At 41.0% G+C, this 25,620-nt stretch overlaps 1 protein-coding gene across 3 annotated transcripts; it reads left to right on the top strand.

Annotated features, from left to right (window-relative positions):
• Positions 1–2,657: 2,657 nt before the first annotated feature.
• IFT46 (intraflagellar transport 46) lies at positions 2,658–22,976 on the top strand. 3 transcript variants are annotated; one of them, XM_087433792.1, is made up of 14 exons: positions 2,658–2,833; positions 3,556–3,652; positions 6,255–6,331; positions 7,864–8,016; positions 8,231–8,293; positions 8,727–8,866; positions 10,832–10,906; positions 11,062–11,155; positions 11,603–11,731; positions 12,879–13,000; positions 13,363–13,429; positions 17,796–17,856; positions 18,157–18,242; positions 18,707–22,976. In XM_087433792.1, exons 3-14 carry the CDS (start codon positions 6,290–6,292, stop codon positions 18,800–18,802), a joined length of 1,128 nt encoding a protein of 375 aa, XP_087289918.1. In that variant the 5' UTR covers positions 2,658–2,833; positions 3,556–3,652; positions 6,255–6,289; the 3' UTR covers positions 18,803–22,976. The 3 variants fall into 3 exon arrangements, with proteins under 3 accessions (XP_087289918.1, XP_004427308.1, XP_004427309.1); XM_004427251.3 differs by lacking the exon at positions 8,231–8,293 and having other exon boundaries at positions 2,660–2,833; XM_004427252.3 differs by lacking the exons at positions 7,864–8,016; positions 8,231–8,293 and having other exon boundaries at positions 2,661–2,833.
• The last annotated feature ends 2,644 nt before the right edge of the window (positions 22,977–25,620 follow it).

The raw sequence follows: 25,620 nt of genomic DNA, 5'->3' as shown, positions 1-25,620 counted from the left end.
AGTTAAGCACTTGCCCAAACTCACACAGCCAGTAAGTAGTAGAGCCAGGGTTCAAACCCAGCTTTTCTCATTATGACACACTGCCTGTCTATATCTCCTGTGTATTCCTTAATGTTTATTGAACACTTACAAGGTAGCAGGCATTACTCTAAATTCTTCACACAGATCATCTCATTTAATCCTCACAAGAATTCTCTGAGATTGGTACCATTAATATCTCTATTTTACAGGTGGAGAAACCAAGGTACAGAGAAGAAAGCTATTCTACCACAGGTCTCAGAGCTAGAAAGTAGCAAAGCCAGGATTCGAACAAAGGCTGCTCAACTTCAGAACCTATACCCTTAAGCATGGCATTATAGAATTCTCACTGTTACTCATTTCAATTCCATCTCCAATGACTTTCTAGTAGAATCTTTACAAAGCTCATGTATTTTTAAACTTTGCATGTCTGGAAGGATATATGTCAAACTGTATTGTTTATTTTTGTTATAAGAAGCACATGTATTTTTAAAAAGATGAACAAATTCTTAATTTAAAAAAAGTAAAAATCCTGCCTGGAATTATTGCTTTATTGAGGCAGCTTCCAGGGGCCTTCAATATGGACTACCGAGGCTCAGGAAAGACCAGTTGATGCTGATTCTTTGGAAATATGATAGCAGCTGAATTAAACTGTGGAAGAAATGCACCCTGCAAGCATGCTTCATGAGGAGCACCTTAGAGGCAGTAGTCATAGTGGTTAAAAGCAGAGACTTGGGAGTTAGACTGCCTTGTGTTTGACTCCCATTTTCAGCACTTACTAGCTGAGTGACTTTAGGCAAGTTGCTTTAACTCTCCTCAGCCTCAGTTACCTAATCTGTAAATTGGCAGTAACATCTATCTCATAAGGTTGTGAAGATAAACAATATATTAATAAATAAAATTGTATAATCTAAGTGCTCCTACAGGGTGTGGTGGTTAAGATTTGGCACTCTCACTGCCACAGCCCATGTTCCCTGACTGGGAACCACACCATCTGTCTGTCTGTTGTCATACTATAGTGGCTGAATGTTGCTGTGATGCTGAAAGCTATGCCACCGGTATTTCAAATACCAGTGGGGTCACCCATGGTGGACAGATTTCAGCAGAGTTTCCAGACAGACAGACTAAGAAGAAGGACCTAGCTACCCACTTCTGAAAAAATTGGCAATGAAAATCCTATGAATAGCGACTGGCCCAGTGGCATAGTCGTTAAGTTCATGCGCTCTGCTTCGGCGGCCCAGGGTTTGCAGGTTCGGATCCCCGGCACAGACTGCACCGCTTATTAAGCCACGCTGTGGCAGGCATTCCACATATAAAGTAGAGGAAAATGGGCACAGATGTCAGCCCAGGGCCAATCTTCCTCAGCAAAAATAGGAGGATTGGCAACAGATGTTAGCTAAGGGCTAATCTTCCTCACACACACACACACACACACACACACACTCACCCCCCTATGAATAGCAGCCCTGAGCATTGTCTGATATAGCTCTGGAAGGTGAGAGGATGGCGCAAAAAGACATGGCAGAGTTCCGCTCTGCTGTACACAGGGTTGCTAGGAGCCTGAATCAATTCCATGGCACTAACAATACATATCCATTATTATTAGCAATAACAGATGACAAAAAAATTTTTAAATGTTTTGCAGTTCCATTTTTAACCAGAGTGTCTCAGAAGAGGTCTCTCGTTTTCTTTTTAAAACCACTTTCCCGCTTTCCCCTGACAGGTTTTCAGGGTCAAATTTCCAATATTCCTTTCTTTGTTTCTCTCTCTCTGACTCCCAAAATTAACTGTGTCTATAGTTTTGGGACATTTGTTCCTTACATCTTCATTCACTCATTCCTTCATTCATCCACTCAAGAGCATTTTTTAAAACCAGCATTTTTTTTAATAATTTTATTTGTTTATTTATTTTTTTCCCCTAAAGCCCCAGTAGATAGTTGTACGTCATAGCTGAACATCCTTCTAGTTGCTGTATGTGGGACGCGGCCTCAGCAAGGCCAGAGAAGCAGTCAGTCCTTGCGCGCCTGGGACCCTAACCGGGGAGCCAGCAGCAGAGTGTGCGCACTTAACCGCTAAGCCACTGGCCGCCCTTACCAGCATTTTTAAAGCGCCCAATTTATGCAACACACTGACACTATGAAGAGGTTAAAAATTTAGACCCAGGCCGTGCCCTAAGGAAGCTCAGTCTTCTTTAGCAAATAAAAATACAGGACACTGGGTTAAATTTGAGTCTCAGATAGATAAACAACGATTTGTTAACGGATGTCCCATGCAACAGGACATCGTGGAGGGAAAGGACTATAATATAATATAAATGCTATAAAAGGACGTACAAAGTATTCCCTGGAGATTTTGCCTAAATTCTGATGAGACTGATTTAGTAGGAATTGCATGCCCAATGGTCCTTGGGGCGGGGGGGATGCACGCGGTATTTCCAGGTTGGAGGGCTAACTATACGAACCGAAATTCCTCAGCCCGCTTTTTTCACCCGTGACCGCTAGATGCCGCCACAGACGCATTTATTGAAACCATAGACAAACAGGAGACTTGATCGCGCAGAGAGGCTTTATCCGAGTCCCTCTTGATCCTCCTCGGATCCTTCTCTGGAAGAGACGTAATGCGCAAGTGAATGGAGAAGGTCTCACGAGAGTGAAAGCAAGTCTCGCGAATTTTTTTTTTTCTGCCTAGCGACTGACAACAGGCCGGTTGCTTCAAGTGGAATCCCTCAAGTGGCCTAGCCTGAGATTGGAGTGAGACTCCAGCCTTAGGCTGGGGTTCTTTCCATCTAGGGGAGACGGATTCAGAGGGGCTACAGGTAATTCGTACTCACCCTAGCAGAAAGAGAATTCCCTTTCTCCCTCCCAAGAGGAATTTTAAAGGACTCCCCTTCCCTCTCCCCAACCCTCTCTACCTCTTTCCATCTCAACAGCTGTTCTTTCTCTCCCTCCTTCACGCCACTACCAACCGTACTGCTTCCTTTACTCCCCAAGAAACTTAAGTGGGATCCGACCTGCAAGACGGGGAGTGTAGATGGGGATGATGCTTTGGGGATTATTGGCTGGGACCGAGAGACTGGAGTTTACCCTCTCTTACCCCCGACCCCCGCCACGGGGTGACCCCAGAGAGAACTCTTTCTAGAGCCTCTTCAGCCTCCCCTGAGAAACCCCAACAGCCTTGGGAAAACCGATCGAACCTGAGAAGAGAGCCGCCATCTACAGAGGAATCCTGTTCTGCCCTTGCGCGGGGTCTTGTGTATCTTACAGCTTTAAGGAGCTGCTGCAGAAGTTGGCTGTCGTTTCCCTCATTCCTCAGCCAGCCTGCCAGCAGTTCCTAAATGAAGAGCTGCAGCAGAATGACTTAACTGCTTGACTTGGGGCGAAGAAGCCTTAAGGAAAGTTTGAATGGGGGTGAAGGTTTCGCGTAAAACTAGTGTCATGAGTAAGGAAGAGGAACCAATGCTGGTTTGGAACGGTACTCCCCACAGAGTGCTTAACGTCCCGTGATATGAGCTATGTAATCATGTCTCCTTTTGCTTAGACCAAGATTGTTGAAAACCAGACATACGATGAGCGTCTAGAGATTAACGACTCTGAAGAGGTTGCAAGTATATATACTCCAACCCCAAGACACAAAGGTAAGAGAGGAATGAATGAAGAGGAAAGAAGAGAAATGGTTCTCAGAACAAAGGGCAGGATGGATTCATGATTGTCTTCAAGAAGTTCCTATTTTATAATAGCAAATGTTGGCTTTCAGAGTCAAGTTACTTCACTTGCCATTGTTTCTGTTTTCTAACTAATTAAGAGGGGAGAAAACACAGCCATCCAGAATACAGGATCTTCCTCTAACCTGTCCGCTGTACCCTATCACCATTTACTTTCTCTGTTCACAATCTGCCAGGGGTTCATGGTTTTTTTTTTTTTTAACTTATCAAAACTGTTTTGCTCAGTTTTGAAGATGCTGCAATAACCTGCCTTTAACCTGCACTTCCAATCAAAATCTCAGTGGGATATTTTAAAAGGACTTGACATCATTATTTATTCAACAAACATTTTTTGAATGCCTACTATGTGTCAGCCTCATGCTTGGCACTAGGTATACAATATTAAAAGAGACATTGACCCTGCCCTGCCATCCTGATGCTTGTAATCATGGGAGATAGATGACAAATGAGTAAACAAACATCACTGCAAATGTGGTAAGTGCATTGATGGAGGCAGAGTTTGATGTTATGAGGAATAATGGTGAGGAGTGGGATCTACTTTTGATAGAGTAGTCAGGGAAGACCTAAGGTGGTGACATTTGAGCCTGAAAGATGTGAAGGATCCAGACATTGAGGAGAAGTAGGCCAGGAAGAGGGAGCAGGCCCTGAGGCCAGAAAGAACTTGGGTTAGTTTGAGGACTTGAAAGAGACCAGTATATGGTAGGGGGCGTGGTATCACAGGTGGCCGGGCAGGAGGCATAGCAAGCAGAGCTGTTAGAGGTCGTGTGCTGTTTTGTGTGGAATGGATTGAAAGGTGCAAAGGTGAAAGTAGGAACCAGTTGAAAGGACTGTTGCAGTGGCTGATAGTGGCTTGGATGTGATGAGGAGGTTGAGAATAGACAGAAGAGGCAGATACAAGATATACTGTTGTAGTAGAATCACTAAGACTTGCTGATGGATTGGATTTGACTCCTGAGTTAGGAATCAAGAATGACATCTAGGGTTGTTTGTTTATTGTGGTAAATATACCTAACATAAAATTTACCACTTTTACCATTTTGAAGTGTACAGTTCAATGGCATTAAGTACATTCATAATGTTGTGTAACTATCTCTACTGTTTCTAGAACTTTTTCATCATCCTGGACAGAAACTATACCCGTTAAACAATAACTCTCCATTCTCCTCTTCCCCCAACCCCTGGTAACCTCTATTGTACTTTGTCTCTATGAATTTGCCTATTCTAGGTACTGCATAAGTGGAATCATACAATCATACATTTGTCCTTTCATGTCTGGCTTATTTCACTTAGCATGATGTTTTCAAAGTTCATCCTTGCTGTAGCATGTGTTCAAATTTCCTTCCTTTTTATGACTGAATAATATTCCATGTATGTATAACCACGTTTTGTTTATCTATTCATCTTTTGATGGACAATTGGGTTGTTTCCACCTTCCGGTTATTGTGAATATGCTGCTATGAACATTGGTGTACGGTTCATACAACCATTGGTGTACAGGTTCATACAGTATCTGTTTGAGTCCCTGTTTTCAATTTTTTGGGTATATGTAAATATACCCAGACACCCAGGTTTTTGTTTTATAATTTTATTTATTTATTTTCCCCCAAAGCCCCAGTAGATAGTTGTATGTCGTAGCTGCACGTCCTTCTAGTTGCTGTATGTGTGACGTGGCCTCAGCATGGCCGGAGAAGCGGTGTGTCAGTGCGCGCCCGGGATCCAAACCCCGGGCCACCAGCAGCGGAGCACGCGCACTTAACGGCTAAGCCATGGGGCTGGCCCAGACACCCAGGTTTTTGACTTGAACATGTTTGTAATCTTGCCAGCTGTGGACATTATAACTTATTTTCAGTTTGGGAAATTTAGTAGGCTGAAAAATGGTATTTAATTGGCATTTATTTGATTTGGAAATCATTGAACATGTTTCCATGACAGTTAATATCTTACATCTGGTTATACTTTTAATTGTTCAGAATATCTTTATTGCTCTCATCTTATGGACACTGATTCAGATTTATATTTGTGACTATTATTTGCCAGGAGCTGGGTCAGTTCCTTCCACATAGGTTTTTTCATTTGATCCTTAGAACAGTCCTGAGTGACCCTATTTAGAGATGGAAATACTGAAACTCAAAGAGGTTATTTCGTCCAAGTGATAGAGTTGTCCTTCAAACCCGGTCTTCTCACTATACATCTAGCACCCTTTTCACTTTCCTAATTACTAACCTCATTTTACCAGTGTGTAAACTAAGGGCAGATCTTATATTATTTATGCAATGGCAGATAACCGATTAGTATAATATCTAACCCAATGCCTTAAGCACAGTAGTGCTTAGTAACTATTTCTTGAATTGAATTGACAGAGCCATGGCTAGAATTCAGTCTCCTGCCCTTTAGCTAGATGTTCTTATAAACCCTGTTCTATAAAATGGTTAGAGCATAAAATATTATAAACTAAAAATATTTGTCTTTAGAAATCATTTTAACAATAACCTAAAGGGGAAACTTGTCTTCTAAGGACTTCCTCGTTCTGCCCATCTTCCTGACAAGACTATGGCTGATAGCAGTGATGAGTATGAAGAGGAAAATAACAAGGTACAGTATAACCCACTGCGTCTTGGGGAATTTCTGCTTTGAGTTTTTAGTAGTGAGTTTGACATGAGACTAGTTCAGTAGTAAACATTTCTTGAATGCTCACCTCCGGTGGCTGGGTACCTTTGAGCTCATGGAGGAAAATCAAGAGCAAAGAGCCTTAAGATGTGAACTCTCCCTCGGGAATAAAGCCTACCAATACAGCTGACTTTTTGGTGAGGAATTTCATATAATGTAGGCCAGCGTTTCACAAATTTCACTGATCATAAGAATCAAGTGGGGAACTTATTTTTAAAAATACAGATTCCCAGTCCCCACCCAGAACTACTGAATTAGAATCTTGAAGGTAAAAGCCTGGGAATTTATATTTTTGGCAAGCACTCCAAGTAATTTTTATGATAAAGCAAGTTTGGAATTATTGGTCTAGGCATTTGTTCATTATCAACACTTGTGATACTGCCAATATTTTGTAAAAGAGACTTTAATTTTGAAGTCTTAAGACCCAGATGTCACTTGTTGTTATTCTGTGAACCTAGAGAATCACCCCTGTTTCTGAAAGAAAGATGGAAAGATGTCTACAGCTCTAGCCAGATAGACCTTCAAGTAGCACATATTCTCTGCTTAATAACTGTTGTGTTCAGCCTTAGCACATGGTCCAATGGTTACACTGTAATTGTCCTTCAAGAATAGGCACTTTGAAAGCTCAGGTGAAGAAGAATTTTTGAAATAATGCAGAAAGCTGTAGTGATATAGATTGATATCATAAAAAGCCTAAAAGGTAACATGTTAAGGTAGCCCCACTTTGTGACTAGTATGCTGCTTTAACATTTTACCCAGAGTAATTTTTTAGGCATTTGTCTGTCGTATATAAAGTCTTCTGCCTTTAGATCAGGAATTTTGCAAAGCACAACTTTGTAGAAGCAGACAAAAGAAAAGTGTACAATTTTCCTAAAGTGACCCCCTAATTTTGTATATTCACCCTAAATTTTTCTAGTCTTCATCATGATTTGGTCAATATTCAAGGCTCATTTATCTTTCCAATTTAGTGTGTACCCAGAATCAGCATAAAGGGTCCATTTTTGAGTAGTCTTTAAATTGACAGTCAATATTCTTAAAGAGCTCCCTTTGCCAAACTGCTTCCCATGTGACCAAAGATAATTTTGGCAGACTTTGAATTAAGAAAGAACACTATAGGAGATTCTTATCAGTTGTATACCAATAAGGCATAGTCACAGAATAAATTTTGCAACTGTGTGTCATGTGTCACACCTATTACAGATTAGTTAAAATATATTTTTATCTATGTATAATACATCTGTGTTGTGCTTAGAGGAAAATGTGACCAAAAACAGATTTTGATGTCCTGTACTGTATGACAATTTTATGTGCCAATAGCTGCTTTACTGTAAAAGAAATGTTAAATGATTTTTAAAACTAGAACCAGAAATCTATTAACGTCAGTATAAGCCATATGGCATATGGAAACCAAGCTTTCACAACCTACTTTTAAAGGGGGCCAATTGGTCATCCTTCAGGTCCTAAGTGAGGGCATGCCACAGGCTCCAGGCCACAGAGGCAAAGACATGGATCCCGTCCCAACTGCCCCTGCAAACCCCAAGCGTCACCAGACCCCTTCTCATGGACTTGAGAGGGTGGGATGGTACCTAGCGAACCAGAAGCTCAGAAAGGTAGGTTATAATGCCAAGACAGAAGAGTCTGTTATCTTGACATATAATGTGTACTCATTGCATTTAACTTAAGGGGGAAGGGAAGGGAAGTATGGATAGTCAGATACCCACTGAAGAGAAGTATCACTGAATGGAAATAGAAAACCCACAGTCTCTGGAACTGCTGGTCGGAATTCAGGCACACGGTTGACTATGACATTTCTTCTGTTGATAGTTACAAGCAGTTTACTCTGGGAAGTCTTGCAAATTAAATCTAGATTTCCTCCCTGTGATCTTTGTGAGTATTAAGATCCCCTAAAGTTTGTCTTCCCCACTTCATCTTCCCCCATTTCCTCCCAAAATAACTATTTAGAGTTGCCTTCCTCTTCAAAAGTTCATAAGTTTTAGAGTTGAAGTTGACTGGATAAAGTTTATGCAGAGTTCTCGGGATCTCCTGAGTAATAGGTAAAATAGATATATATTGGATAAAATTTATCCCCAAGCCTCAAGTAGAGAAATAGAATATGGTTATGGAAAGTGGGGATCTAGTTTGCAGCCAAGCAGGAGCAGAAGAAGGTTCTCAGGCTCTTCTAGGGAGTGCTACCTTCTTTTTCTGATGGTTTGGTGCCAGGTGGGAGGGTATTGGTTAGAGCACTGGGAGAGAACTGGGCATAGGTACACTAAATTTCTCTTTATGTGGACCTCTCTATGCCTACCCTGCCCTATCTCAGGAGAAGAAGACGACCTCGAAGCTGACACCTCAGCGGGGCTTTAGTGAAAACGACGACGACGATGACGATGATGATGACTCATCTGAAACTGATTCTGATGAAGACGATGATGATGAAGAGCATGGGGCCCCTCTGGAAGGGTGAGGAAAGCCCCCTAGCCTAGGACACCCAAGGCAAGGAGGAAAACACCTCCTTCAAAATACTAGACCGGAGGACATCAGTTAGAACTGAAATTCCAGCATCTCTTTTGGTCTCCTCTATTTAGCATTTTCAGATGTCTCAGAAGGCCAAAATGATGAGTTTTCATTCTTTTCTGGCTCCACAGCCTCACTGAGTCCTGTGATGTCACTTGCACTATCTGAAACATTAGTGGGCTCAGAGATTTCAGTAGAATTTGCTGAGTAAATCTGAAAGATGGTCCCTGACTTTAAGGAGTTCACATTCTGGAAAAGAGAAAAATAAATTTCTATACATAACAAAGCATTTCTGTTTAGCAAGAAAAACATTCATCCACAGGAGCATTTCTGTTTCAGGCCCAGACCTTTTTTTGGACAGGTAGAGAATAGGTGGTTCAGGAGCCCCATGTTTAGGCAAAATGTTCCTGGATGATGCTTTTTTTTTTTTTTTTAAAGATTTTATTTATTTTATTTTTTCCCCCCAAAGCCCCAGTGGATAGTTGTATGTCGTAGCTGCACATCCTTCTAGTTGCTGTATGTGGGACTCGGCCCCAGGATGAACGGAGAAGCGGTGCCTCGATGCGCACCCGGGATCCAAACCCGGGCCACCAGCATCGCAGCGCGCGCACTTAACCACCAAGCCACAGGGCCGGACCATGGATGATGCTTTATTGAAAAGCTTCTCACCTTGTTCCAGCCCTGGTGCTAGATTAGTCATGACCCGTGCTATAGGTTTTAATCAAAGTGGATTCAAAGGCCCATCCATTTAAAATACAATTACTGGTTAAATAAATTATGATGTGGCCAATCAGTAGAATTCTGTCTTACCATTAAAAAGTATGAGGCAGCAACTCTATGCACTGATAAAGAACAATCTCAAGAGATATTGTTAAATTTTAAAAATGTATAGAAGTGTTTATGCTGTGCTACCACGTGTATAAAACAAATATTACATAGACTCTAGGATACACTAGAAACTAATAATAGTGATTCCTTTTGGGAGGGGAACTTGGTGGCAAGGGGACAGGAGTGGAAGGGAGACATAACTTTTCACTGTATACATTTTGTTCCTGTTATTTTGTATCATGTGCATGCATCATTTATTAAATAAAGTAGTTTAATAAAAATAAAAATAGCTACCTTTGGATTATCCACCTCCAGGTAGACACTAAGTAAATCAGGCAAATGTTTAATCCCAGACTAACTTTCATGCTTCCCGACTTCCTTCATGGTCATATCCTGCTTCTATAAGTTATAATCTGGGGAAATGTAAACTTTAAGTCATTAATCTATATAACTTTTTTGTTAAGCAACTCTTCCCACAAGAACCTTATTAATAATTTTCCAATCTCATATACTTTGCCAATGTTCATTACATTTTACTTAAATATAATTAATATGTGTTCTACTAATTTTTTTTACTGTATATATTTCATGTATCAATACAAGTATTTTAAAATAACTATGCAATATTCAATTTGACATACCTACCATCCCTCAATTGTTGGATATTTTATTTGTTTCTAATTTTTTACTTTTATAAACAACACTATGAAAACCATCTTTATAAAATTCCTTTTTTTCTTGGGGCAAACTATTTTCATGTCAGAAATTAAAATCTCATTCCATCTTTTCTCTTCATCCCTTTCATTCAAAAAAGGAAAAATGATTGCTACATTCTAAAATTTTAAAAAATTATGTTTTGCATTTTCTGCAGCTCTGTTCTTCTTCATTGTCAGAGATAACTGAGAGCTAATTATAATCAATTTTGGAGTTGCCTTGCAAACCACCCAGGAAAGGCAGATGTGGGCATGGCAGAAACTAGGTTCAGAGTCAAGTGCCCTGTAGTCAGAGTAACACAGGCGGAACCAGGGATCAGCCACATCTGCTCTTCACGGGCCATTTTGAACCATATTTTCCTTTTCCCAGGGCCTATGATCCTGCAGATTATGAGCATTTGCCAGTTTCTGCTGAGATTAAGGAACTCTTCCAGTATATCAGTAGGTGAGTACTAGGACCTCCAACCATAACCCCCAGCCCTACCTTGCTCTTTCCTACCTCTAGTCTGAAGCAGGGCCATTCTCCATATATTTTTTTAGCCTGAATAGTAAAGTAAGTTTCTCTGACTGTCTCCACCTCCCCTTGGCAATATCTCCTAGGTACACACCTCAGTTGATTGACCTGGACCACAAATTGAAACCTTTCATTCCTGATTTTATCCCAGCTGTTGGGGATATTGATGCATTCTTAAAGGTATGGTCAGAACATCCTAAAAATGACTCCTGAGGTGTTTCTTCTGACCCCTCCATTACTCTAACACTTCTGCTAATTCCCTTGACTAGCACTGCCTACCTTGGTATATATTCTTCACTTCATTGGAGTTCTTAACTTTGCTCTCTACTCCAAATTATACTCATGGCTATTAGGTAATACTTGATTATCTCATTATATGTTAAAAATTTGTCACGTATTTGCCTCGTAATTATGCATGACTTTAGCTTTATATTTAAGGCCCTATAGATCATGTATTTTTTTCTAGATAGTATTTTAGTACAGCATGATATGCAGCCATGCTTTTCAATACTAGTAATAATGATGAACCAGAGAGTTCTTTCTCTTCAGTTTATTGGAAGCAACAAGCGTGGCCTTTTTATGTCCCTCTCACTTTTCTCTCTGCTTTCTTACCTTTCTCCTAACCAGGTCCCACGTCCTGATGGAAAGCCTGACAACCTTGGCCTGTTGGTGTTGGACGAGCCTTCTACAAAGCAATCGGACCCTACAGTGCTCTCACTCTGGTTAACAGAGAATTCTAAACAGCACAACATCACTGTAAGTCACTAGCCTGAAACAGGCACCAGCTGGAGAGGGCTGAGAGCGGAGGCCTTGTTGGTTATTTGTACAGTTGACTTACTGCCTATCAAAAGGGATGGCTGTGGTTTTGGGCCAGCCTTATTTTTTTTGTGTGTGTGTGTGTGAGGAAGATCAGCCCTGTGCTAACATCTGCCACTCCTCCTCTTTTTTTGCCGAGGAAGACTGGCCCTGGGCTAACATCCGTGCCATCTTCCTCCACTTTATATAGGACACTGCCACAGCATGGCTTGCCAAGCAGCGTGTCACTGCGCGCCTGGGATCCGAACCGGTGAACCCTGGGCTGCTGCAGCGGAGCACGCGCACTTAACCACTTGCGCCACTGGGCCGGCCCCCAGCCTTATTTTTTAAATAACAGTTTTATTGAGGTATAATTTACCTACCATAAAATTCGCCCTTTTAAATTGTACAGTTCAGTGATTTTTAGTGTATTCACAGAGTTGTAGAACCATCACCACTATCTAATTTAAGAACATTTTCTTTCCAAAAGAAACCCTGTACCCATTAGTAGTGACTCCTCATCCCCCCCTGCTCCTATCCCCTGGTACCTACTTCATTCCTTTTTTATGGCTGAATAATATTCCATTTTATGGACATACCACATTTTGTTTGGCCATTCACTAGTTGTTTCCACTTTTATTACTTATACTGCTATGAACATGTACAAGTTTTTACATGGACATATATTGTTATTTCTCATGGACATATATGTAGGAGTGGTATTGTTGGGCATATGGTAAGTGTTTAACATTTTGAGGAACTGCCAAACTGTTTTCCAAAGTGCCTGAACCATTTATAATCCCACCAGCAATGAATAAGAGTTCCAATTTCTCCACATCCTCACCAACACTTGTTATTGTCTGTCTTTTTTATTCTAGCCGTTCCAGTAGGTGTGAAATTGTGGTCAGTCCTATCCTATTGATATGCTGCTTTCCCATGGCTCCAGAGAATTTTATCAGGGTTTTCTATAATCTTCCTTTGGCTGCTGTCAGGCTTCCCTTTTCATCACCTGCCTTGTGTATGACATAGCAGCATGTGATGAGCCACTCTGTAAAAATGAGAGAGCTACTTCACTGCTATCAGCCAGGCTTTCCCCTTATTTTTCTAGCAACATATGAAAGTAAAGAGCCTGGAAGATGCAGAAAAGAATCCCAAAGCCATTGACACATGGATTGAGAGCATCTCTGAGTTACATCGTTCTAAGCCCCCTGCGACTGTGCACTATACCAGGTATGAAATACCACATTCTTCACCACAGTAACCCATGGTAACCTTCACCACCTGTGAGCCCATTGCTTCTGAGAAGAGGGCCCGAAAGCAGGGGACACGTTTGATCAACCTGAGGTCCTGCGGATCCTGGCAGCAACTGGCTGAGATTGCAGACCTAAAGATTGTAGTTTGTCTGGTATTATTACTTAGCCAGCTCCTCCCAACCTCAGGCTCTGGGTAAGTTTGGTCTGCCCAGTCTGTGTTCTCCTGAAATCCTAATGTGCCAGGTTGAAAACCTCCCTTCATCTTAGAATATTCTGTTCCGGAAGTTGCTGATATCATCAGTCCATGTTTCTTTTTCATATGCACCTCTATACTTTTAGGCCCATGCCCGATATTGACACGCTGATGCAGGAATGGTCCCCAGAGTTTGAAGAGCTTTTGGGCAAGGTGAGTGGAAGGTAGTAGGAGCTAAGAAAATGTGGCATTCACTCTAGGGCCCAGGCTTTTCTCTCTTCCTGTATTATTATTATCATTAACTTTTTTTTTTTTTTTTGCGAGGAGATCAGCCCTGTGCTAACATCTGCCAATCTTCCTCTGTTTTTTTTTGCTGAGGAAGACTGGCCCTGGGCTAACATCCGTGCCCATCTTCCTCCACTTTATATGGGACCCTGGCACAGCATGGCCTGCCAAACAGGGCGTCGGTGCACGCCCGGGATCTGAACCGGCGAACCCCGCGCTGTTGCAGCAGAGTGTGCGCACTTAACCGCTTGCGCCACCGGGCCGGCGCCTATCATTAACTTTTTTTTTAAGATTTTATTTATTTAATTTTTTCCCCCCAAAGCCCCAGTAGATAGTTGTATGTCATAGCTGCACATCCTTCTAGTTGCTGTATGTGGGACTCGGCCTCAGGATGGACGGAGAAGTGGTGCCTCGATGCGCACCCGGGATCCGAACCCGGGCCACCAGCATTGCAGCGCGCGCACTTAACCACCAAGCCACAGGGCCGGCCCTCATTAACTTTTTTTTTTTTTTTTTTTTTTTTTTAAAGATTTTATTTATTTTATTTTTTCCCCCCAAAGCCCCAGTAGATAGTTGTATGTCATAGCTGCACATCCTTCTAGTTGCTGTATGTGGGACTCGGCCTCAGGATGGACGGAGAAGTGGTGCCTCGATGCACACCCGGGATCCGAACCCGGGCCACCAGCATTGCAGCGCGCGCACTTAACCACCAAGCCACAGGGCCGGCCCCTCATTAACTTTTTAATTGAAGTATAATACACAATCAGAAACGTACACATAAGTGTCAATTAATTTTCACCAACTGAACATGTTTGTATAACCAGCACCTCAGATCAAAAAACAGAACATTGCTAGCATCCTGGAAGCCCCCTCATACTCCCACCTCCCAATATAACCACTATCCTGATTTCTAACAGCATAGATTAGGTTTGCCTATTTTGTAATTTATCTAAATCTAATCATACTCTTTTGTATCTTATTTCTTTTGCTCATCTATATTGTTCATCCATATGGAGATTCATCCATATTTTTTCATACATTGTGGTTGTACATTTGTTCTCATTACTGTGTAGTATTCCATTGTTTGAATATATGACAGTTTATCCATTCTATGATAGCCATTTGGGTAGTTTCCAGTTTGGAGTAATTAGAAATTACTATGTAATATTACTATGAACATTCTAACACATACCTTTTGCTGAACATATGTACCATCTGTATTACTGCTTTAGACTGCACCTTCTGCACAGAGGTATTTATGCTCTTCTAAGAAGCTAATGTTCCATTCATAGTTACCCCAAATTTAAAAAAATGCTCAGGGATAAATTGAATAAGAAATTGGTAAGACATTTTTTAAAACAAATTATGCAACTTCAGAGGCCGGCCCAGTGGCGTAGCGGTTAAGTTTGCACGCTCCACTTCGGCGGCCAGGGGTTCACCAGTTTGGATCCTGGGCAGGGACCTACTCACCGTTCATCAAGCCATGCTATGGTGGCGTCCCATATAGAGCAAGTAGAAGGATGTACGATTATGACATACAACTATCTACTGGGGCTTTGGGGAGAAAAAAGGAAAAAAAAAGGAGGAAGATTGGCAACAGATGTTAGCTCAGGGCCAATCTTCCTCAGGAAAAAAAAAACAAAAAACTATTTAAGGTCAGTAGTGACTAAATTGTTAAAAAAAAAAAAAAAAACTTTAATGAAGGGCATGACACATGATTTGAATGAATGAGGAGTCAAGCCATGTTCCTAGAGGGGACGATTCAACCTTGTAGCACTGTCAGTCCTCTCCAGTTGTTTACTATGTAAGTGTAAGGCTGTTTTGATTAGGATTTTAACTGCATTTTTTAGAAATTAAAAATTTCGTAATGAAGTTTATCTGAGAGAATCAATTTTTAAGACTAATCATGAAAATTTTAGGGAAAAAATAACGGAGGATTTGCCCTATCAGACATTAGAAACACATTATAAAGCTATAGTAAATAAAACAATAATGTACTGGCATAGGAATAGAAATAGATCAGCAGCACATAATAATCCAGAAACAAACCCATGAATATGTGGGAATTTGATGTATAAGAAAGGTAGTGATACAAAAAAGAAACAACAACAACAACAACAAAAAAGAAAGGTAGTGTTTTAGATGATTGGAGATAGAATGGGTTGTGAAATGAGACAATTGACTAGCCATTTGAAAAAAATTAAATTAGGCCTGTATCTCAACCATGTGCATACATGAATTCCGAATAAATTAAACAGTTAATGTAAAAATAAAGCTATACAAGTACTATTTTTAAAAAGTAGGAGAAATATTTAATACTGTTAGGATGGTTAGGTGTTTTTTAGCATAATAAGAAACTTAGGGCTGGCCCCGTGGCTTAGCGGTTAAGTGCACGCTCCGCTGCTGGCGGCCCGGGTTCAGATCCCGGGTGCGCACCGACGCACCGCTTCTGCAGCCATGCTGAGGCCGTGTCCCACATACGACAACTAGAAGGATGTGCAACTATGGCGTACAACTATCTACTGGGGCTTTGGGGGGAAAATTAAATAAATAAAATTATTTAAAAAAAAAAAAGAAACTTAACAGTAATAATGGGGAAAATGTAACAGTTTAGAGTCATAGAAATAAAAAGTTTGAAGTACCAATAGTTACCATAAGCAAAGTTAAAAGAGTGATGGACTGAGAAAAATTATTTAAATATATATTTATGACAATATTACTACCCAAGCAAAGAGCTCTTACATATCAAGAAGAGAAAACTGAGCAAAGATGATTAACAGGTCCTTCCTGGCCGTCATGTTTAAAATTGCCACACCAGCCGCCCATGTTCCCTACCCTCTTTGCCTGCTTTTTCTGCATAATCTTACTTTCTAACGTACTGCATACCTTACTTATTTTGTTTTTTGTTTCTCCCTACTAAAATATAAACCTCATGAAGACAGAGGGTTTTTGTACGTTTATTGAGGAATTGTTGTAAAAGCAAAGAATTTGAAAACAATCTTTCCTCACAGCATTTTATTTATTTATTTTTTTTTTGTGAGGAGATCAGCCCTGTGCTAACATCCGCCAATCCTCCTCTTTTTTTGTTGAGGAAGACGGCCCTGGGCTAACATCTGTGCCCATCTTTCTCCACTTTATATGGGACGCCGCCACAGCATGGCCTGCTAAGCAGTGCGTCGGTGAGCGCCCGGGATCCGAACCAGCGAACCCCGGGCCACCGCAGCGGAGCGCGCGCACTTAACCGCTTGCGCCACTGGGCCGGGCCGGCCCCCCCTCACAGCATTTTAAAGCAAGGCAGCTGAGGTAGCTGAGGAAAAATGTGTGGTTAGGGAATTGAATAGATAGATTGTAGTACATCCATTCAGTGAAATCTTTATACGATGGAATATTATTTGGCCTTATTTTGCTCTGATACAGAGAAATAGCAATGACATGTTCTTAAGTGAAAAAAAAGGAAATTGCAGAACTATATACCTTCTAATTTTTGTAAAAAGAAAACAAAAATTTTTTAAGAACCCAATGGTTTTTAAACTTAAATATGACTTGTTTAGATCCAGAGCCTGTCGCCTGAGATGTTATGTCCATTTTTTCTGTACCTGTGGTGTCCTAGGACCATTAGGCATTATAACACCAAGTAACTGTAAATACTTGGCCGTAACTTGGGGCCAGTTTCTTCTTCACAGAAATACGCAGTAAGACAGCATGGCAGTATATTTCACTTATAAAAGCTTTTGGTCCTGTTAGATCATCTGCTACTTTGGTGATTAATGAGTATGACAAACTCCATTTTACTGATCAGAGAAAAAAATAAGCATGTTGTATTGTTTGGTATGGGTTCCAAAACAAAGTGCCACAGACAGGGTGGCTTAAATAACAGAAATTTTCTCACAGTTGTAGAGGCTGGAAGTCTGAGATCAAGGTATTGGCAGAGTTGATTTTTTCCGAGGCCTTTCTCCTTGGCCATTTTCTCCCTATATATTCACATGGTCTTCCCTCTGTATGTGTCTGTGTCCTAATTTCCTCTTCTTATAAGGACACTAGTCATACTGAATTAGGGTTCACCCTAATGACCTCATTTTAACTTAATTATCTTTTTTAAGACCGTTATCTCCAAATACAGTCATTTTCTGAGGTACTAGGGGTTAGGACTTCAACATATGAATTTTGGGGGAACACAATTCAGCCCATAATACACCTTAAGCTAGGAGCTCTTTTCCTTCAGAGAGAGAGAAAGTGGTGCTGGGACACTGAAACTTCAGCCTTTTGACTTTGGTCCATCCTGTGCTCCTCCTAGGTGAGCCTGCCCACGGCAGAGGTTGATTGCAGCCTGGCAGAGTACATTGACATGATCTGTGGTAAGCTCTCCCATCCCTTCCGTGTTGCCATCTCTGGATAAACACATTGTGGTCTTTTTAAAAGGCTCATTTACTCTGGGAAGATAGCATCTTGAGTTACAGCCTTCACTTTAAGCCTGTAGTGCTATTTGGCAGCACTCAGGGATGGTATTTGGGCTTATGTGACTACCTGCTGGGTATTTAACCCCCAAAGTCATAGTAACACATCCCATCTGGGAGGGGATTGGCTCTCCTAAGCAGAGATTCCCCATAATTCCCAGATTTCTGTTTGGTTCTGCTCATGGGAGTTCTTGATTTCAGCCATCCTAGACATCCCTGTCTACAAGAGTCGGATTCAGTCCCTCCACCTGCTCTTTTCCCTCTACTCAGAATTCAAGAACTCACAGGTAAGACCAGCATTAGATCCTGACTTAAGTGAGCATCCCTGAGTCTCTGCCATCCTGAGTCTGCTGTGATTGTGTCCTGTGACAGTGGAGGATGTCTCTGCCCGGAGTTACCATTACCTTCCCCGTAATTAAGAGAGCAGCAAGGCAGGCAGGAGTGGGGCTTTTAAAGGAGGGAGAAGTAGAAGAGCTGTGGGACTTAGATGAGGCTAGGTAAGGTCTACAGAGGACACTCCTTCTTACAGGAGAACCAAGTGGCCTAATGAATGGAGGCAGGCAAGAAGGAAAAGGGTTCATTATTGAAGGAGGTGGGACAAATTTCTAGCTGTGTTTCAAAGACAACACCAAGGAATTATTTTGGAAGTAGTATTGGGAGAAAATCGGAGCTTAAAGAGGTTAATTCTTGCTCAAATGTAGCCACTAGCATATCCCAAATATCCTATGTTTCCTCTCCTCTTTCTTCACAGCATTTTAAAGCTCTAGCTGAAGGCAAGAAAGCATTCACCCCTCCCTCCAACGCCACCTCCCAAGCTGGAGATGCAGAGACATTAGCCTTCAGCTGAGACACCTCCCAGGTCACTGTTTCAAGGATGAGCTGGCTCCTCTACCCTAGCTGAGAAGGAGAGAGTGTTATCAGCCCCCTGCATCCTTGCCTGCATCACAGCTTGACTCGGACAGTCCCACTCCCCTCTCTGCCAGGAAGCACTGCACGGGTTCCTTAAGTGGCTTCTGCCTGTCTCAGGTTTCCTTCCCATGAGAATTATGCATCTCCACCACGGTGGAAATTTGAGTTAGAAGAATTGGAATCTGGGATCCCAGGATGCTCCAGTGGAGAGGAAAGCTTAAAAGATGTTCTTTTTGAGATAGCGATGAAATTATTTTCTTTCACTCTTAAAGTTAGTTGGCAAAGATTTTACAAATAAAATGCTCTTTTAGGTTATCCTGCTGTTCTATAATATGAAAGAGAAAAGGCAGACTGAGCATAAGGCAGAGACCAGGAACTTGGCCTAGTAATAGGCATTAAGTGAGTAGCATTTTAAGCAAACCAACTTTGTGAAATAAAATCAAACCCCAGTCCTCCAAGGCTGGCAGTAGAGGGGAATCATTTTTCTCCTGGAACTTCATTTCTCTAGGGGTCTCTGCCCAGTTAATGCTGCCTGCCTTTCAGGATCCCTGCCTGTCTAGCCCCAGACCTGTCTGGTTGTGGTCTCGGGGAGCCTAGCTATGGCAGTAATCCAGGTGAGAGATGAATGTGCCTTGGATTAGGGTGGTAGTGGTGGTAGTAGTAGAGATGGACAGATTCAGGAAATATTTTGGAGGTTTTATCAGCCAAGCTCCAGTCAGGAAGTCAGAAACCATGCTAGTTATTTCTAACACAGGGTGTTAAATATGGGAAATTGGTTACAAACATGTTGGAAGGGCTGAAGGAACAAAGGGGAGAATGGAGGGTGTGAAAGAATGAAGGTTAAAGGGGTGGTATCCACTGCGGATGCTGGAAGCAGAAGAGGCTACTGTGGTCTTGAATGGCTGAGGAGGTGCCACACTGAGGCACTGCTGAAATCCGCAGACCCTCACCCTCACTGCTACAGCAACTGCAAGCAATGCCTGCCGCTTCCTGTCTCCCACCTTCTCAGATCCTGCCCGTGCCTCCCACTGGCAGAAATGAACAGCTAGTAAGGGAATCTGGAAAATCCAGCAGTTTAAAGGAAAGTATAGAAGGGAGGGTGTGGGGCTGAGAGACAACAGATAAATAACCAGTAGAAATAGAACCAACAGATCTTGGTGATCAATTGGATGTTGGGGGTGGAAGGAAAGAAATCAAGGATGATGCCCAGGTCTTTTGGCTTGAGCAACTGAATGGATAATGGAGCCAAGTACTGATATGGGGGGAAAATGGGGCAATAATTGATTGGAGGGGGAGATTACATTAAAATGCTACACTATCAGCCCAATATATACACAATGATCACATAGACAGGAGGGGAATTGTTTCTTACAGACTCAACCCAACTATGATGTTCACAACATGCTTGAATTTTAGGAGCAGGAACATTTGAGCTCTGGCCTCGCTTTGACACCATATTGGGACCAGGTGCTCTGCTCTCAAATGGATACCATCAATGCTCACATTTAACTCGGGAAAAAGAGAGGCAAAATGTGATAGGAACTCAAATTCTCCGTTAGATTTTCAGGGAACAATTGGATTGCCTTCTTTGGCTAGAGCTGAGACTCAACACTAATAAATACAGTTGATTCTTGTTCCTCATGGTAGTTATGTCCTATCATGTCACCACAAACACTGAGTTAGCAAATACTGAACCATTGCTCCTAGAGGAAATACAAGGTTAGGTTCCTGTGTGCCCTGGTCATAATATTTTTGTCAAACAACCATTGATTCATTGAACTCATAGCCACCAGCACTATAAATCATGCCATAAGGAAGCTTGTCTACACACTCTCTCCATAGGGCACATCACAGGCTAATTACACTTAGGAACACTTGATGGCACTTCAGCACTATGATTAGGGGCCATTTTAAACAGCAGAATCACCACCAGCAAGCAAAGGATGTGGCACTAAGTAGACCATGAAAAGGGCACTTGTTTACAGCACGAAAGCTGAAACCAGAAGGCAGAATGAAGCCTTATTCAGCCTCAGCTGGGAAGATAGGCATTGGGCAACTCAAGGTTTTCACTGTTTTGAGCATGTCTGCAAATGATCATGAAAACACTGCAAATATTGATTTGGGGATTACAAATAAATTATAGCAGGTACATGAATTCACAAAAGCGGATTGCCAAATAATGAGGATCAACTGTACTTCCTGACTAAGTTACTGGTTCATGCATGGGCCTTTTCGTTTATCTCCCTACTCCAGCATATCCACCATTGCTCTCCTGTGATCATCTTCAGACACTTTTCATCACGGGCTCCTCTCCTCTTCAACAATCTGTAGTTACTCCCTTTTGGCTACTTGCTCTGTGGCCCTGGGAAAAAGCAGTTAACTTCTATGCCTCAGTTAATCTAGGCATAGATGAAACAGTTATAATAAACACTAACTTAACTCTTAGTCTTGTCCTGTGGGTAAAAATATGTGAAAAGATTAAGTGCCACAAAATGTGAGATATAATAATTATCTTACTAAGTATAAATTTTCAACTTGACCTTTTAGACTTTCCATTTGGCAACTCTCTCCCAACCCTGAGATCCTCATTTTCCATAATTCCCCAATGTGAACTGCAAAACCAATCTGCTTGCCATGCTCTACGTGGGACTCCTGAGTTCCCTCTTCTAACTAAACCTTTATGAAGGTTTTTCTTGGCTTGAAGTGTCCCTCACCTTTGCTGATCCTAGGCTCTCAGCACTTCTAAGTAGAAAAAAATTAAATACAAGTATTTATATCTTCATTCCCTCCTTTAACCTTACTAAAATGACTGGACAGGAATAAAAAGATATAAATCAGCAAGTACAGATAATAGGAAAGAAAATGATGGTAGACTAGATAGCAACACAATTTTGGAAGATGGACGAGTAACTGATTAGTCGGGGAGGGGGAAGAAGACCTGAAATTTGACTGCCTATGGAGGAGAGGGACAGAGAAACCAACACAAAGTAAGCTATTTGACACTGCAGAACCCTGGAAAAGATCAGGAATTGAGAGTGTCAGATATTTCTGATGGCATGTGTGCAGGGTGGTGCTGAAAACAGGAGGGTTGGTTAAAGGTTTGTAGAAGGATGAGATCCTCACAACCTTCCCCATCTGTGCTGCCCACCTCCTTACCTGCTGAGCCAAGGAGGCTCTGGACGTGAGAACTGAGCAATTATGAGAACATGGAAAAGGGGCCATACTTAAAATAAGAGGATGAAATAGAGGAATGAGCAATGAGACCTTCAGCCCTCTTCCAGGCTTATATCTTCAGAGCAGAATTTTGGAAGAGTCCTCTCTCGGGAAACTGATCAGCCAAAGAGAAAAGCCCTACAGATACTGACAGGGGGGCTTGAAGCAAATGTACAGGTCCCTACCTGCCCACCTACTTCCAGTCAGCTTTCTGGTGTCATTCGTGTGTGTGTGTGTGTGTGTGTGTGTGTGCGCGCGCAGGCATGTTTACAGCTTTCATTCTTATGAATGTATAGTCAGAGACCACTGGACATTTGAAGAAAGCCAGAAAAATAGAGACTAAAACTGACAGAACAAAGGAAATCAGAGAAACAAAGTAGACAAGATAAGAAAAAAAATTTTTAACTATAATATTCATAAAGCAGTAGTTCTCAAACTTGGTTGCACATTAGAATCAACTGGAGATCTTGTAAAGAAAAGTTTCCTCTCCCAGACAATACACCAGACTAGTTAAATCACAACCTCTGGAGGTAGCATACAGGACCCATATTTTTTTAAGCTCCTCAGATTATTTCAATATGCAGATAAGTTTGAGAACAACTTTCACAGAGAGATGAGAAAATTCCATATCCATGAAATAAGGAGACTTACTAAAACATAAAATTTAAAACATTATCATAGAAAACTTGCAACTCCCTCCCCCATGAATGTCTGTGAAAGTAGCAAAATTTGAGAAACACTGTCCTAAATGATTTTCTTTCTCATTTTTTCCGCTACTCTCTGAAAACTTAAAAATCCCTTACTGTGAAGTCTGTGTTAGCATTGCAAGATTAATTTCCTTCTGCCGTCTCTAGTGTGAATGTTAATTTCTTTTCTAATAAAGAAGTATCCAAAGATGACACAGTGATCTTGGTCGAATTCTTTTCTACATTCTCAAGTCCTTGAGGAATGGTATTAATGCAAAATACACCAATTTAAAGCTTTATTTATGTTTGTCCCCTGCCATTATAAAGGCACATGCTATTGTCCCTCATTGAGTACAGATGGTTGATGTGGTTTTTCAATTTCATATTGAAATGACAAATAATTTTCTTTATTTATTTATTTATTTATTTATTTATTTTTTTCCCCCAAAGCCCCAGTGGATAGTTGTATGTCATAGATGCACATCCTTCTAGTTGCTGTACATGGGACGCGGCCACAGCATGGCCAGAGAAGCGGTGCGTCGGTGCGTGCCTGGGATCCGAACCCGGGCCACCAGCAGCGGAGTGCGAGCACTTAACCGCTAAGCCACGGGGCCGGCCCGAAATGACAAATAATTTGAATATAATATGTCAACATTAGCCTATTGAATAATGTTTAGGGTTTAAAAATAGTCTTTTTCATTTCACGTTCCGTTTTCCATTTCTCACTTAATAACCTTGTACTTTTGGCTTCCTCTTCCTTCCTTTATGAGCCCTATCACTCCCTTCAACCAGATTGCTGTGGATGATTGTGTGGGTTACACACTGCACAACGCTATGAATGCCACCCCTTGGAGGTGGTGCAGTGTGCAACCCGCACGTCCCTGATCCACTCCAGTTCGCTTGCCTGCACTTTCTTTCATGCTTCTCTGCCCTTGCTCATTGCATTGCCCCCTCCTGAGATGCCCTTTCTTAGCTTTTGTTTTACTTTCCTACTCCTCCTTCAAGGCCTGACTTACAGACTGTCTTCCCCTGTACCTACCCTCTCCACTCACTGCCTTTTGACTAAAAAAAGCGATTTCTCCCTCTTTTGTAATCCTAAAGCCCTCTGCATAGAGGTACTTGACAACTCTAATCAGCTTGTATGGTCATCAATCATCTATACTGGGCTTTTGCCAGATTCAGAAATACTCAAAGGCAAGAGCCTCCACTTAAACATCTTTGTATGCCCAGTGTCTAGCACAGAAGTTCTATTTTATCAAAGTAATCCATGCATGTGGTTTAAATAGCCAAACAATACTAAAAGTCTTTCCTACTCCACCCCTCCCCAAACCCCAGGCCTGGCCACACACATAGTTTCATGGGCATTTAAGCCTATTTAGAAATATTGTAAAATGTATTAGACATACAGAAGAGTACATAGAATGCATAGTTCTATTTAAATTAACACCCATGTTTCTGCCTCCTGGGAGGGAAAAAAAGAATAGGAGATTTACGAAAAGAACATGCAATACAGCAAGAAGATATAATGATTATAAACATTTACACACCTAATAACAGACCCTCAGAATATATAAAGCAAATGCTGACAGAATTTAAGGGAGAAACAGTTCTACAATAAAAGCTGGACACATCAATACCCCACTATAAATAATGAATAGAACAACCAGACAGAAGATAAGTGAGGAAATAGAGGACTTGAATAGCACAATAAACCAACTAGATCTAACAGACATAAACAGAACACTCTACGCAATCACAACAGCATGCATATTCTTCTCAAGTGCACATGGGGCATTCTCCAGGATAGAACATATATTGTCACAAATGAAGTCTCAATAGATTTAAAAAGATAGATATCATACAAAGTATCTTCTCAGATCACAACAGAATGAAGTTAGAAATCAATAACAGAAGGAAAACTGGAAAATCCAAAATTTGTGGAAATTAAACCATACACTCTTAACCAATGGGTCATAGAAGAAATCACAAAGGAAGTTAGAAGATGCTTGGAGATAAATGAAAACGAACACACAGCATACCAAAACTTATGGGATACAGCAAACTGATGCTCAGAGGGAAATTTATAGCTGTAAATGCTTACATTAAAAAAGAAGAAAGATCTCAAGTAAACAATCTAACTTTACAACCTGATAAACTTGAAAAAGAAGAACAAGCTAAACCCAAAGCTAGCCAAAGGAAGGAAATGATAAAGATTAGAGCAGAGATAAATGAAATAGAGAATAGAAAAACAAGAGAGAAAATCAACAAAACCAAAAGTTGGGTCTTTGAAAAGATTAACAAAATTGAAAAGCATTTAGCCAAATTGTCTAAGAAAAAAAAGAGAAAATTAAAATGACGAAAATCAGAAATGAAAGTGAGGACATCACTACCAATTCTACAGAAATAAAAAGGATGAGAGAGTACTAGGAACGATTGTATGCCAACAAATTAGATAACCTAGATGAAATGGGCAAATTCCTAGAAACACAAAACCTACCAAGACTGAAGAAGTAGAAAATTTGAAAGACCTATAATTAGTAAAGAGATTGAATCAGTAATTAAAATTAAAAAATAAAAAATTATATTTTACATAACATGAAATTTACCATTTTTAAGTGTACAATTCAGTGGCATTAAGCATATTCATTGTTATGCAACCATCACCATTATCCAGCTTCAGAACTTTTTCATCATCCCAAATTGAAACTGTGTACTCATTAAAAAATAACTCTTGTCCTCACCTCTCCTAGTAACTTCCATTTTCTGTCTCTATGATTTTTCCTATTCTAGGTACCACATAAGTGGAATCATAAAAAATTTGTTCTTTTGTATCTGGTTTATTTCACTTAGCATAATG

The sequence above is a fragment of the Ceratotherium simum genome, chromosome 7, assembly GCF_057802395.1.
Source record: "Ceratotherium simum simum isolate JZ-2026a chromosome 7, ASM5780239v1, whole genome shotgun sequence".
Classification (NCBI taxonomy): Eukaryota; Metazoa; Chordata; class Mammalia; order Perissodactyla; family Rhinocerotidae; genus Ceratotherium; species Ceratotherium simum.
Note: the sequence above shows the minus strand (reverse complement) of the source record. Positions and strands in the feature narration are given on the sequence as shown.